General features: G+C 39.3%; 1 protein-coding gene across 1 annotated transcript in view; it reads right to left on the bottom strand.

The window, feature by feature from the left end:
* Positions 1–3,805: 3,805 nt before the first annotated feature.
* The window catches only part of KCNK1 (potassium two pore domain channel subfamily K member 1), a 31,105-nt gene continuing 20,836 nt past the window's right edge, over positions 3,806–14,074 (bottom strand). The window contains exons 2-3 of the mRNA XM_058801727.1: positions 9,363–9,758; positions 3,806–6,438 (exon numbers count right to left, since the gene is read on the bottom strand). Coding sequence (XP_058657710.1) covers positions 6,179–6,438; positions 9,363–9,758 — 656 coding nt within the window. The 3' untranslated portion in view covers positions 3,806–6,178. The remainder of the gene's footprint in view (positions 6,439–9,362; positions 9,759–14,074) is intronic.

The raw sequence follows: 14,074 nt of genomic DNA, 5'->3' as shown, positions 1-14,074 counted from the left end.
CTGCACCACCCCACCTTCTTGAGGCTGATGTTGCTTGCAAACCTTCCCAGGGCAGACTGCCTGACTCCACACTCTGCATGGATCAGGAAAACCAGGGCATCTTCTCAGCTCTTAGCAGGGTCAGCAATAGCAGGTCAAGCTCCCCAGAAGAGGGGGTACAAAATGAGGGTAATTTTCTTCTTTCATATTGATTCCTCTCTCCACTGAACATGAAGCAGGAATTTGAGTTAAAAGGAGTGTGGATTTTCATTTTTGCACAATTAATTTCCAACAGAGCTTCATTATCCCATGCAAATAGCATTAATCTGCAAAAGTGGCCTACTAAACATTTGAGGGACTTTATCCCAAAGGTGATGTTGTACTTCATTACTGGGCAATGATATTTTTTGCATCTCTCTTCAGAAAGCATGTCTCAAATCACAGCTGGCAATTGCTAAACAAATTGAACACATCTTTGCCCATAATCAGGAAACCAGCCCAGAAATGCAGGATTTGCTAATTCCTAGTTAAACTGACACTACAGTTTGCTGTCTTCTGTTTATGCAAACATGCTGATTAATTTTTGCCCACGTGGGGTTGAGATGGAAGCTTTACAGTTGTAGGATAATATGTCCAGATATAATATTGCAGGCCAGGATTCAATCAGTCTAATGCTCATAAGCAAAGCAGTAATACACTCAAAAAGAAAAATAAACCAATTTATTTCTTCTAGATGAGCTATTAGTTTTTATGTCATTATGTTACCATTAGCACTGGCTGACATGCAGTACAGATGAGTGAATAATACAGTCCTTTTGTGCCAGACATTGGAAATGGTTTTAGAAATAAAGTGGTGGCTGCAGCTACAGCTAATGGGTGGGGTGGGACTTTCCTGTCCCCTCACCTAGTCCGCATCACTAGGGCAGATGATGAAGTCCCTTTCTACTCTCTGAATCTCACCTTGCCACCTCCTGAGATGGCCCAGCTAGGTACTAGTGAGAGCTTAAGGACAGTCAGAGAATACTGTGAGCCATCTTCCTGAATGGAGAAGAGAAATTCAGAAGGTTAAGGGGGTAAATCAGTCTCAAAAAAAAAAAAAAAATCAGGTATAGAGAAGTGACAGTTCTGTGTGCTCCTCCAGATACTTGCACCTATGCACTATACACAAAAGGCTATGAAACCCCTGGGATCAGCACCAAATGGATTTGGGGAGTTTTGAGACTCCCAGAAGAATGGGTTTCTCTCTTTTTAAGATAGAGAGTTCATTACCATCTTTCCAAACAGGCTAGGCACTAAAACAAAAGGCTGACCCAAGGCCAGGCAGTGCCTTGAGCCACATTTGCCCTTGGAAAGTTTCAGCAGTGACACTGACCTATGCTCTGCTCATGGGGCTCAACACCAAGTAAACTTAAGACAGAAAAAGCTTGTTAGGATAACAAGCATAACTTGCCTCAGGGGCCACAGGAGCCATCTACACTGGGGAAATGCCAAACCATTATCCTGATTCATAGAATATATGGTGCAACTGAAGTAACAGAGAGCTGCAGATAAGTGTAGATAAACGGTGAAAAATGTCCACTGAACTTCATTTCAGATTACTTTTGGCAATGTCCTTGCTCTTCCTTCCTGCAACTCCTAGTGACAGGCAATGAAGCCCAGTGAAAACTGTGTGGTCACTTAGCAGTTTGGCAGGATGATTTCTCCCTGACATTGGCTGTCAGCCCGTGCACCTGCTCCCAGCCACACTGTCCCTCCTCATTACCCAAAGCTGTCATTTGGCCCCAAATGATCTCACTGCCACGAGTGAGATCGTCTTGTTATCAGCTAAGGCAATGGCCCTGGCAAACCTGCACCATCACCAGCAAACTAACTGGATTGCAGTCCTCACACTCAGTGGTAACATGATGACCTTTGAAGATAACTGTGGTAAGAACTCTGTGATAAAAAGTAAGTAGAATGGTAACTTAGGAAGCAATGAGACTGACACAGTAGGCATCAAAATTACAGACACCTAATCTGCATTAAGCAAGACTCAATGCTTTGCAGAAGCAGTCTCCAGAATCTCAAAAATATGGTTTCTGTTTGAAACAAGCAACAAGAAATTTTTTTTTGCTATCTAGAAGCTTTTTGACATATGCTGCAATACTGATAGTACTGGTAGTGCAGAGAAGAGAAACCCCATTTTCTTGTAATGGTGCACACTTGGAATAATACTGCTTCCCATTACAGTATTTTTTTTTTGCTTTATTTTGCTTAGAAAGCAGAATCTAGAAGAATGAATAATGGAATAACGTTAGGGCAGTGGTATTTTTAACAACTTATCTCACTACATTTGTGGCAACTGTTTCCAAGGCAAATTGTAACATGTAAATTCAAAATTTGATATTAGCAAACAGGTTTTGTGCAAGTTCCTATCTACCTAGAGAACAGCTCTGTCCAAGTAACAGCACATAAAAGGCTTTCCCCTTTCCCCTTTTTTCCTTCCTTCCATTTTTCAGGAGCCCATTCCACACAAGTTACCTGCTAACTGCAAAGCACCTAACTTGAAACAGCTTTGTGGGAAATCTCCATGTGATCCTGTGCAGGGCAATCTCTCACTGACCAAAGCAGAGAGCAGGCACATCAGTGTAGAATCTCTTCCACACACCACACCTACATTGACATCCCATTCCTCCTAGACACTGTCATGGATCCAGAGCTGCACACTGCTGGGAGCTGGAACATCCTGGGCAATGGTTGATACACACTTGCTTCTTCCAGAGACCAAACACTGGGCTGGACAAATATTTAATGCACTCCAGAACTGCTGCTCTTATGCAAGTCCTCTGACACAAGCACCCAGCTAGGGAAGTTTTGCAGTGCTGACATTAAAGCTGCAAACCACCCCAGTCTCTGGAATTATCTACTTAGAAAATAACTCATTTCAACCTCCAGCAAGTCTTCAGCACCCACACAAGGTGCCACTGGTGGACATCAGGAAGAAACTTTAGAAAGAGAACATGTTCATTAAGGGACAACATGGCTGTCACTCAGCTCCAAAATCAAAACTCCGGTGGGTTTTTCCATTTTCTTTCCTCCAACACAATGAATATCCTGCCAGTCCTTTCCCTTGAAATAACAATAAAACAAGTTTGTATTTAATGACTGACAGACAACGAGAAGACGGCAAATGTCAGCTGTAGCACAGGAATAAAGCTATTAATGGGATATATGCCTGGAACAATTGAAGACAGGAGAGTGAGGATAGAATCCAGGCAATTCTTTTATGTGTACAAGTAATTTGCTTGCATTTCTATCTCTCTCTTGTGACTTTTTTCAGCACCATTGCTTTATGAGCCATGCTCTCCATCTGGGTTTACATGCACCTGCTTCACAGTTTGCCTCCAGGTAAGGGATGCACTTTATACTGAAGTTCTTGCATGATAATCTTTCTCCTTCTGATCTGGATTCCAGTTTCAATTCATCTTACATGCTGGCTTTATGTGAAGATGTAAAAGCTGTATGAAACGAGGGCCATTATTTTCACCAGTTTTTCAGATTTCTCAAATTGGAGCAGTTGGTTCATAAGGACAGGATAAATGCTATGTCACTTTTTTTATTTGCTATAATCAGTCAGCCTCTGAAACAAAACCAAACATACCTTGGATTGCTCTTCTTTTTTTTTTTCTTTTTTTCAAGGAATAACAATACTAAGCCACAATTAATATCAAGGTTAGGTACAACACTTTACAGAGCCTCCCTGAGCTGAAGAAGGCTAACTAAAGGATGCACAAACGCAGACAGGATTTCTTCAAGGCACACATGCCACTAAAGAAAATACTCCCACTTCATAGTGCAGGCAGGCAAAAGCCAGATTTTTTATTTAATTTTAAAATAACAAATATTAACCTACAATCACAGTATACTGCTTAGTTTATCGCTTCTGCTTTGAATTCTGTGCTTTCATTTCACGTGTCTACATTTTGCATTTGTGTACACGCTGCAAAAGTAACTTTGTATATCATTTAACATCTGTGCATATCCTTTAGAGCTTAATATTACATGGAAATTAAAAGAAATTTTGAATTTTAAGGAACTGAAAACAATCAATAAAGTCCCACGGAAAAAAAAATAGTATAAATGTTTCTTATAGTACAGTACTCATAATTTTATGTCAGTGTCATTTTAATGCCATAGTTTTCAAATATTGACTGTATAAAGAGGAGACTAGGGGAAAAAATTATCTAAAATGCTTTTCCTAAGTCTGTTAGACTCTGGTGATTTATGATATATGTACAGTATATAAATATATTTATGTATATATGTACATATATATTGGTTAACATTCATTATAAATAGAACTCTGTTAACCTAAGCAGTATAAAAATAGCCACTTTCCTGGGAACATGCAAACACAATATGCTCTCACCTAAACTATAAAACTCAAAACAACCATAACCTTTAGCTCTGATTTTCTACAAATATAAATTTCAATTGAAGACTTTCAGCTGATTTAACCACAAAGTAAGTTTTTCCAGTAAAGATATAAAAAATTGTTTGATGCTAGCTATAATTAAGCTCAAACAGTATATTTTGGGTTATTTACTTTCAAGTATTTTTCCCACGTGCGCTAAATCTAGACACGCTGCATTTGTTTTCTTTACAGTAAATTATTATTCAGCTCTAAACACTAAAAGCCAAATTACAGGCAATCTGGCATGCTTGCACTGCAGGTAAAAGGCTCTCCTCTACACTGTTCCTATGTGGGAGGCTGTCCTATTATGGCTATTTGTGCTCCAGATCTTTTGTTCACTGCAAAGCATTATCAGGATTCCCCTATCATAAGATTCTTAAGGCCAGAAGAGAAAGTACTAAAACCACTTAAATCTTGTCTCATGCTCACTGAAATTCACTCTGAGATCCCTGCATTCAGCACAGTGACTGGTAGCTGGACTAAAACACCTCTGCTGTTACAGTCAAAGAGGTTCCAGCTTCAGAAGTTGAGCAAGATCTTGACTTTTTAGTGACTTTTCCCAAGGGGAAAAAAATTCGGTTCCATCCGAACCAAATGTGACATTTTTCCTTTTTTCTTGCCATACGAAAAACTGAAAAATTGTTTTGCCCTGAAACATTCCCTTCTCCTCCAAAGTGTTCCGAGTACCAGTTAGAAAAGCAAAAGAAGAAACAGGAGCTCTGTTCAAGGTGATGCTGTTTCTGTTCCTCCGTGCACCCACCAGCTCAGCAGAGCACACACTGGGCTGGACTGTGGGAGGAACAGCACCGAGTCCTTCTGCTGAGCAGGTTTCAGCCATCTCTTAGCAGAATGCCACAAGCACATGACTGTGCCAGTCACGCGTGGCATCTGTTGACTTGTTTTCATTCCATTCCATGCAGCTAAATACCCACTCCTGCCCATTTCGGAAGACCGAAATGCATCTGTCTTCCTTCCCTACCATGTCACCTCATCCAGAGCTTTGAGTCGCTTTTGGTATCTCTCAGAAAAGTATTTCATACAAAAAACAAGCAGCACGGAAGACCCAAGGCACACTTTCTTCAGGACAACATTTTTCTGGTGATTGGAGGCCCTTTTAAAGAAGTAGGAAATTAAGATGTAAATGGCATGGGCAAATGAGGGATTGCAGTATTATTTTTTCCTTCCTGGAATAATTGCTTACACCTCCTGGAATAATTGCTTACACCTACAAGTTACTGGGTAATAGAGGGATGACCTAGATATTCCCCCCTCCACCAGATCTAGAAATATTGCTCTGAAAATGTTTTCCAGATTAAGGTCCTAGCTATTGGATTAAAACTGTGACTATTGTAAGTGCACATCCCAAAATCTGCTGTCAACCAGTTGCAAGATGGGGCATTTAACTCAATGAGCTGGATGTCAGTGAAGGCCTAGTCTCCTAAAGATGTTCAACAAAGTTGCTTGTGCAAGCCTTTCTCTCTGGCATCTCTGAATGTGGTACACCTAAATCCTTATCCCTCAACCAAAATGGCCTTATGTTCCCAGCCACATCTTACATTTATTCCCTCTTCCCAGGGTGGCTCCCACATTTTTCCCCAGAAGTCTTTTCTATGTCAGAAGTGATAAATCCTTGTTAAAGTAGCACAGTCTTCCAGCTTTTATAATTTGAGAAAAAAATATGAGGCTTTCTATTTCTTATGGTAAGTAGCATAAATGCACCAAAACACTGGTATGGATACCCGTGTATTAATTGTTTAGAGAGCTGTCATTGGAAGTTGGGGACTGGGAATTCACAAAAGGCTCATTTGCCTTCTGATCGTCCTTCATGGAGGCTGCTTGGTCTGAGATGGAAGAGAAGGAGAGCTGGTCATGTTCCATTATATGCACTTGGTCCTCTTCCTTGTCCTTCTTCACATAAAACAACTTTCTAAACTTTTTGAGTTCATGGAGTTCACAGAAAGTCTCAAGAACCACCAACATTGCGATAAGGCCCATCAACAGATAACCTGAGTGCAAAAAAAAAAAATTTTAAAAATTAATTATATTAGCAAACCAGGTAGGGCTGGACCAGTTTCGAACTTGTGACTTTTCTCACCCCTGTCATCTCTGACCATTATGTTAATTTTCTTTATGGCATAATTTCAGAGCTTTGAACTGTGATATCCTTGGTTTTTTTCCTTTACTAATTCTACAACTAGAAGACCCGACATAAACAGAAAGAGTAATACTAGTGGCTTCAAATCCCTTACAACTGTGTGAGAAAAAAGTGTATGTAAAGGCATTTAAAAAACTGTAATAATAAAAATTTACAACATGCACACTCCCTTACTTACCTAGGACGTTAATGATTAAGTGGCCTTCAAAAGATTTTGATCAAAAGATGGGAAATAAACTTTTATCACAATATTCCTATATATTACAAGCAGAAGTAAAAATATGGGAGCTAATTATGGTTATTGGTTATTCATATCAGTTTAGCAGGAAAAATCACTTACTACCTCATGAAAACTTTGTAATTATTTTCCTCTAAAATTATTAGACATACAACACCCTGAAATACCTGGAAAAACAAAGCAACTAAGGAATGTGTACAAACCCAATAAAACCAAAATGAAAAATTATTGTAAAATTACTCCTGGAATTTGAAAAACCTGACACAGCTACTCCATCTTTTGGGTGCATTTGCAATGTTTTACTGAGGTACACAGATTACCCAAAACCTGGAAGTCTTATCTAAAATGTATTACAGATTACTTTAGCCATGTACTGATTGACTGAGTTTTAGAATAGTCAGCTCTCATAGACAGAGACTTTTGGAAATGGAGATTTCTATGACCAGTAGTACACTGAGCTCTTTTTTTTTTTAATTCTCCATAAATGTGTATAGTTTAAAGGAAGGTCTTAAAATGATATTTATTAACCTCAGTAATTCATTAGATCCCTACTTCTGATCATTACAGTTCAATGAGGAGCATGACTACTTATTTATTTTATCATTTCAATAAAGTAAATGAAGCAGAAGCTAAGTCTATAACTATTAGCAGAATGCACTCGTCCAAGGGCTGCACACTGGACATTTTTCAACACAAGTGTGCTGAGAAATCAACACAGATTAATGATTATAATTTCCATATGGTCACTGTTCTGTTCCCTAAAGGCGTAAATATCTCACCTGTAGTTACAGATTATTCACTGGCAGGAACACTCTCCTTTTCCTTTCAGAAGAACCATTAATCAATTTTTTAATACTGAATACTCATCTAAATCAGCACTACAGCTAAAATTTATTAATTTATTTTAAACTTTATGTCATAACATCAAATGGGAGCTATGCATTAACACAAGGAAGAATGACAAAGCTATATCAATTGAAAAGCATCTATAAATCTGCACTAAGAATTTGTAATTATCTCTGAGACTCAGTCCAGCTGACTGTCACTTGATTTAGAGCAGGACTTGTGCTCTTCTAAAAATTCTTGAAAAGCCTGTAGTACTCATTAAGCATTTTCTGATGAAGAAGTCCAAAATATCTTATACAAAATTTAGGTTCAGGAGAAAACACTGGTTCCTTGAATTGCTCACATGAAAGGAAAAATAATAATTTAAAAGTTACAAACTTAAAATCTATTGAAATTAGATATTCTAAGGTCATAACTTTGCCTAAAAGCTACTTTTTCCTTTTCCTTTTAGTATTTTCTTTAATATTTCCTGCAATTTACTTCCTAATTGTTGTACAGCTTGAAAAAGCTTTAACCTGAGCCATAATGTTTTCTTCAGATTTTGAGTTTTCAGAACAGCAAGCCTGTAACAAGGCCTTTGCCATGTGTGACTTTCCATTCACTTCACCACTTAGCATCCCCAAATCAACTCTGCAGATCAGCAGGTTAATAATTTAAAAATACCATTCATAAGATAAACATAACAGGGAGAGGAGGAAATTTGCAACAGCAACAGGGCTGGCAGGATAATAAAACAAAGTGTTCTGTTGGCTAGTTCAAGGCCCTTCTTCACAGAATGAAAAAACCTCTTCAGGTAAAACACAAAACCAAGTTAACAGATTCTTTGCCTACATCATGATTGCTGGATCATGCACAGAAGCATAGTTTAATGAAGACCAGCCTAAGAAAAGAACCTGACAGGAAAGGCCTGCTTTGGGTGTTTAGATCTTTTAACTGATGTCTCTGATGACCCAAAGACTGCTCAGGTTGAAGCTGTATGAGAAACTGCCATGTTTCAAAACACTGTCGCTGGAAAATATTGCCCTCAGCATACATTTACTCAGAATACCAAAATAAAGGTAATTTTCTTCTTAAAATCTTCACTTTCTTAAAATCACTGATCATTATGATTTCTTCTGTGTCAAATATAATGAAACAATTTAAATTTAGCATTCACAATCTTTCTTTTCTACCATCTCAGTCTACTTGTGCATTTTGCCAGCTGGTATGTACCAGTGCCAGCTTCAGCTACCTTCTGTTACAACTGGAGTCAGAAGCTTTGAAATTCCTCCCCGTTTTCCATGGCTTCTTGACTAATTTCTGTCCACCTGTCATCTAACCTTATGGGATGGCCTTAGGTTACTGGATCGTCTTGGCTCTGTGATGCACTGAAATGTTAGCCCAAGATGCTCTCAACTGTTTTAGTAACAATTACATGAGGGCTTTTTTTTCTACTATTAATAAGAGAGTAAATATCTATGATTAGAAAAATGGAATTCCTGTTTTAGCTTTTTCTTCCTTAACTATAAACACTGACCTTACTTAACAGTTTCCTCTTTACAGAGCTACCTAAATTATTGCCCAGTTTGCTAGCTGACAAAGCATCGCTATTCACAGGATGGAGAGGAGAAGTCTGATTGTCAGTTTGATGTTGATTTTTTTTATTTTTAATATAAAATGCTTTTTACTTAGCTGGTTAGTTTGACACTTACATGTAATTCCAATTTTATACAGCTCCCGGAATTTTTGATTGTAGCCTTCTCCTGGCACATAGTCACCGAGACCAATGGTGCTCAGGGAAATGAAACAAAAATAAAATGACTCCAAAAAATTCCAGTCATCTTCCAGGACAGAAAATATTGCTGCTGGGATTAAGAAGAAGCAGGAGACAGTGATGAAGCCGAGGACCATGGCATGGATGATTGCAACGACCTGCTTGGAGAAGCCCCAGCGGATGTGGAAGTAGAGCACGGGGCGCCGCGTGACGTACACGATGATGCGCTGCACCACGGCCGTCAGGAACAGCAGCGTGAACGGGATCCCGATGACCGAGTAGATGATGCAGAAGGCCTTTCCCCCATCAGATAAAGGCACCGTGTGTCCATAACCTGCAACAAAGCACAGCAGGCATGAGCTGAGTGAAAGATAGGAGCTCAGCTGCCAGCCTGATATGGGCTGTATTGAGTGAGAAGAATAAGATGCACTATCAGTAATTCTGGATTCTGCTACTCTTGACAAATGCTGTTCAATGGTCTGTTTTAAGCAGGCAAACAAAACTCAGTAGCAGCCACGAGCAAGTAAACGCAAATATTTTTGTATTTCAAAATTGTGATCATCATTGTATACATGCTTATTTCAGAGAAGGAAGTAAGGCCTAGTCAGGAGTGGAAGCTTATGCCAGGAAATTTGTATTTGATTCTGGGTTTTCCTGCTCAACTTTTTATTTAGTTTTACAAAGTGATGTAACTTTTCTACCCACCTTGTAAACTGGAACAATACACACTTCAGAAAAATCCTCCTACATCTACAGTAGTAACACATTCCAACACCTTTTGTGAAAATCAATTAAATTACATAGAAGTACTATAATTGACATTCAGAGCTATCTAATTCCATGCCTCCACAGATTATAATCTATTAAAAGGCATCGAAAAGGAGAACAAACATTTTTCACAGCAAAACTCCAAGGATTTAGCCACTGTGGCTAGACTTCTGCCTCACCATTTAGACACCAGGAGGATGAATAGTGTTGCATTCAGAGTACAGGAATAGATCCCCTGCTAGTGCAAGCAATCCCAATGTCACAAACCTGTGCAATTGTACCCAGTGCAAGTGGCCATGCTGCCAAAGTACACTCTGACAGACAGAATTTGGTTCTAAATGTGAGTCATCATCACAGAAGGGAACAGCAAATCCAACATAAACCAGGAATGCTTTCTTCTGTTTGCCAACCAAGAAAAGAAAAAAGAAAAAGAAGTATTTTGTTTTCATTGCAGCTAGGAAAAGGAAATCTCTTGGAATTTAGTCTGGGCACCCTTCACACGGATATCAAACCAATCAAGTGCAGACAGCCCTCCCAATTCTGCAGCCCCAGATCAGCCAGCTCATTTGCCTTATATTACTGCTGTACAGCAAGGCATTTTCCAGAGCTACTGCAACTAGCTATCTTGAGCAGCCCAGGCAGAACACACAGTGAATTCAGGGTTATGCTGCTTCTCATTTCTGAAGTGCACTCTGCACCACCCCAGTCTGCCCAGTGCAGCACTAGACCAGGCAGACATTCCATGAGGCCTCCTGAGAACTCTCTACCTGCTCTCCTGTGAAACTGGCTGCACTGCAAGTCCCTTCAAGTTTTATACGAACAAAAGAGATTTCTTCTCTACTTTGATGGATTTAATAATAGAATCATTACTTTTTCATTTTTCCAGAGGAGTAAATTAAAAATAACATTTCCTTTTCTTAAGATGTACAAAGACACCTCCAGACAATGAGAGACAGGCAAAATGTCTTATCACTACCATGTTCAAAGTCTTGTAGAAGAAACACATGAGGTGTAATTTCTCTGTGTTAGCTAACCCAACAGGAAATTTCAGTTGTACTTGAATTTTAATGATATTATGAATAATTTACCCAAGCTCAGTCTTTTGAGCCCTGGTAAATTGTATTAATTAATGGCTTTTTTCCTGCTCACCTTCTGTTTATCTGCTTTGAGATAAGAGGATCAGAACTGCACAGAGCAGTTCAATCAGATTTATGAAATTGTAGACAACTATTCTACTCTGTGCCTAATAATGCTGGAGGTTTGACTGGCATTTCTGACTACTGCCAAGCTGAGGCCTTCTTGGCTCTGTCTATCAGAAGTCTTGGATCTTACATCCATCAGGGCATATCCCATCACTTAATGTTTGAAACTATGACTGAGCATGATTTTATCCACACTCATTTTCATGTGACACATTACTGCCCAGTTACCATCGGGCTCTTCCACCATCCTTACTGCCTTGATTAATGTTGTGTATTTAGTAAACTTAGTTGTTTCCCTCTTCCAGGCATTTAGAAATAAGTCAAACAGCACAAGCCCAACACACTTCTACAAGGAACACCACCTGTGACATTCCCCAGGGGAATGAACAAACCAGTCCTTCAAGAACTAACAACTTCTCCTACTCTGCTACCTTTACATATCTCAGGCTATGACAAGTGGAGAAGAAAAGGATTTCTATTTTTTCCCAGTCTGCAAATGCTTTTATGTAACTTTTCTTGACAATCTTGAGTGTCAAGAAAGTTGCCTATAATCTTAGTTATCACTGTACAAAAGTCATTAAAACACCCCAAACCAACACAGCTACACTTTAAAAGAGAGGAAATTACAGATCCAAGGCCCAAGATACTCCACTGTCTGGTTTCAGACACTTGTGCTCCTTTGCTTCCCATCTCTGCTCCTGCACCTGTTTGTACTTCAGACTGCGTCCCCTTCAGGGAGGTGTGTGCCCATTCTCCTTTTTCAGTGGAAACAACCATGATCAGGAGTATTACAGTTGCAATCCTAAGGTATTATTTTTGCTATGAGAAAAGGGCACTACTTACAAAGGTATTTTTTTATTCTATGCAGGGCACTTGCTATGGTTGACCAGAATTAAATCATCAATGCAGCCTGTCTGATAACTGTATTACTGATTATGAAAAAAACAAGATTTATTGAATGCTGTATTTTCATACCGTATAATGAAAATATCGGATAACAATCACCCATTTAAAAGCACTGACCCTTGAAAAATCGAACCCTCAGAAAACTTGGCCAAGCACTGCTACTCACAGTGACACTAGAGATAAAGGATATCACTCAAAAAAAAAAAAAAAAAGGAAAAGAATTAAAGAATTCATCCAAGACCAACAAAATTTGCCCAATAAGTACCAATGATCTATCTAGCTCAATGTGTTGAGATGGACCATACTGGATTGATTACACAAAGAGCAAAACTCCACAAGATGTTGACAGTTGAGTTTCACTTCTGTTCACATGTGGGGATTTTTTCCTTAAAAATCTCTTATGGCTTGGAGGATTTCTACTATTATACGCTTATATAAATATAGAAAATGTCTTTAGCAGTTCTGATGTAATTCTGAAGGTTGTCACAAAAGTGAAAACATACATACAAAAGTGTTTCTTTTTAGAAATAATTTAAAATACTTATATTTTTTTACATTTACTTTGGTGCTGAGTTATACATGTCAATGATGTATTCAATAAAAGAATTTTCCTCTTGCTGTACTTCAAGTTAGAATTCTGCTCTTACATCTTTCTAAAAAGGCTCAGTCATGACTTTTCTACACTTCTCAGTATGTTGTATCCCTCTTGTGCAAGCTCCTCTTTCAGTTATTTTGTCTTCTGTCTTAGCTGTGACTAATTGCTCCTGTTAGATCACTCTGTAGGTAAATACATAGAATTGGCCATTATATTCCAGGTTAGATATATTTTCTCCCTTCATTTTTATACACACCATTGGACTTTGTTCTCCAGAGTCTCTAGGTAGCTTCCAACGTCTCCAATGCATTACAGCCTGTATCAAACCTAGCACTGGCTTTGAGCGTTTCACACTCTTCTGTCCTCTGTTAGCTTGGCACTTGTTGGCAGGGGGTGTTTTTCCCTTCCATCCTTCTCAGGCACTGCTTTGACCAATCTAAGCAGTTGTGTATCATCACTGCTTTGTCTCTTTATAGTTCAGTCTCTCCTGTAGCTCATAAACGAGCTCTTCTGTGTGTTCAGAGGCAGTGGCTGTCTTACAGGTCTTTCAGGACCCCAAATTGAGCATTTAGTGCCAGACTGCAGAGGTGCCGTGGTTCTGTGTTGTAATAACCCAGCCTAGACTTCCACACAAATGCCCAGATGATGCCCCAAAGGGTGGATATTTGAATGGTGGAGATGGATCTTACATCAAGTGAGGCAAGTAACAGACAAACAGAACTGCTACAGCCCACAGAAAGCTTCCCCCAGCCAGCCTCTCACAGGCTAAAAAATACCTTATGAAGGTATTTTTTTATATGGGGATGAAGCCTGACAGGTGTGTACCAGGTTGCAGCACTGCCTCTCTCTTCCACGGCCTATTCATAGTTTAGAGGTACTATTCATTCTACGACAGGCTTTGTCAAGCCACAGCTCCCTCTGGCCCCAGGCGACCTGCTGCAACACCACCAGCCCTGCGCAGCACCTGAGATTGTCAGGGCATGGAGAGGGTTATGTTCAGCACATCCAGTGTCCTCCCCAACATACCCATTCAGATGGCAGAATCACACCACGCAGCGTAACACAGCAAGTGTGCTCATCCCTTTGCTGGTCTGAGTCAGTGTCCTTGAAGAGAAGTCAGACCTTTAAATCACCTCATAATCTCAAAATGCCCCAATAAATTAAGTGCATCACGTACTA

Source organism: Ammospiza caudacuta, chromosome 3 (genome assembly GCF_027887145.1).
Source record: "Ammospiza caudacuta isolate bAmmCau1 chromosome 3, bAmmCau1.pri, whole genome shotgun sequence".
Classification (NCBI taxonomy): domain Eukaryota; kingdom Metazoa; phylum Chordata; class Aves; order Passeriformes; family Passerellidae; genus Ammospiza; species Ammospiza caudacuta.
The sequence above is the reverse complement of the archived record's forward strand: the minus strand, read 5'-3'. Positions and strand labels throughout refer to the sequence as shown.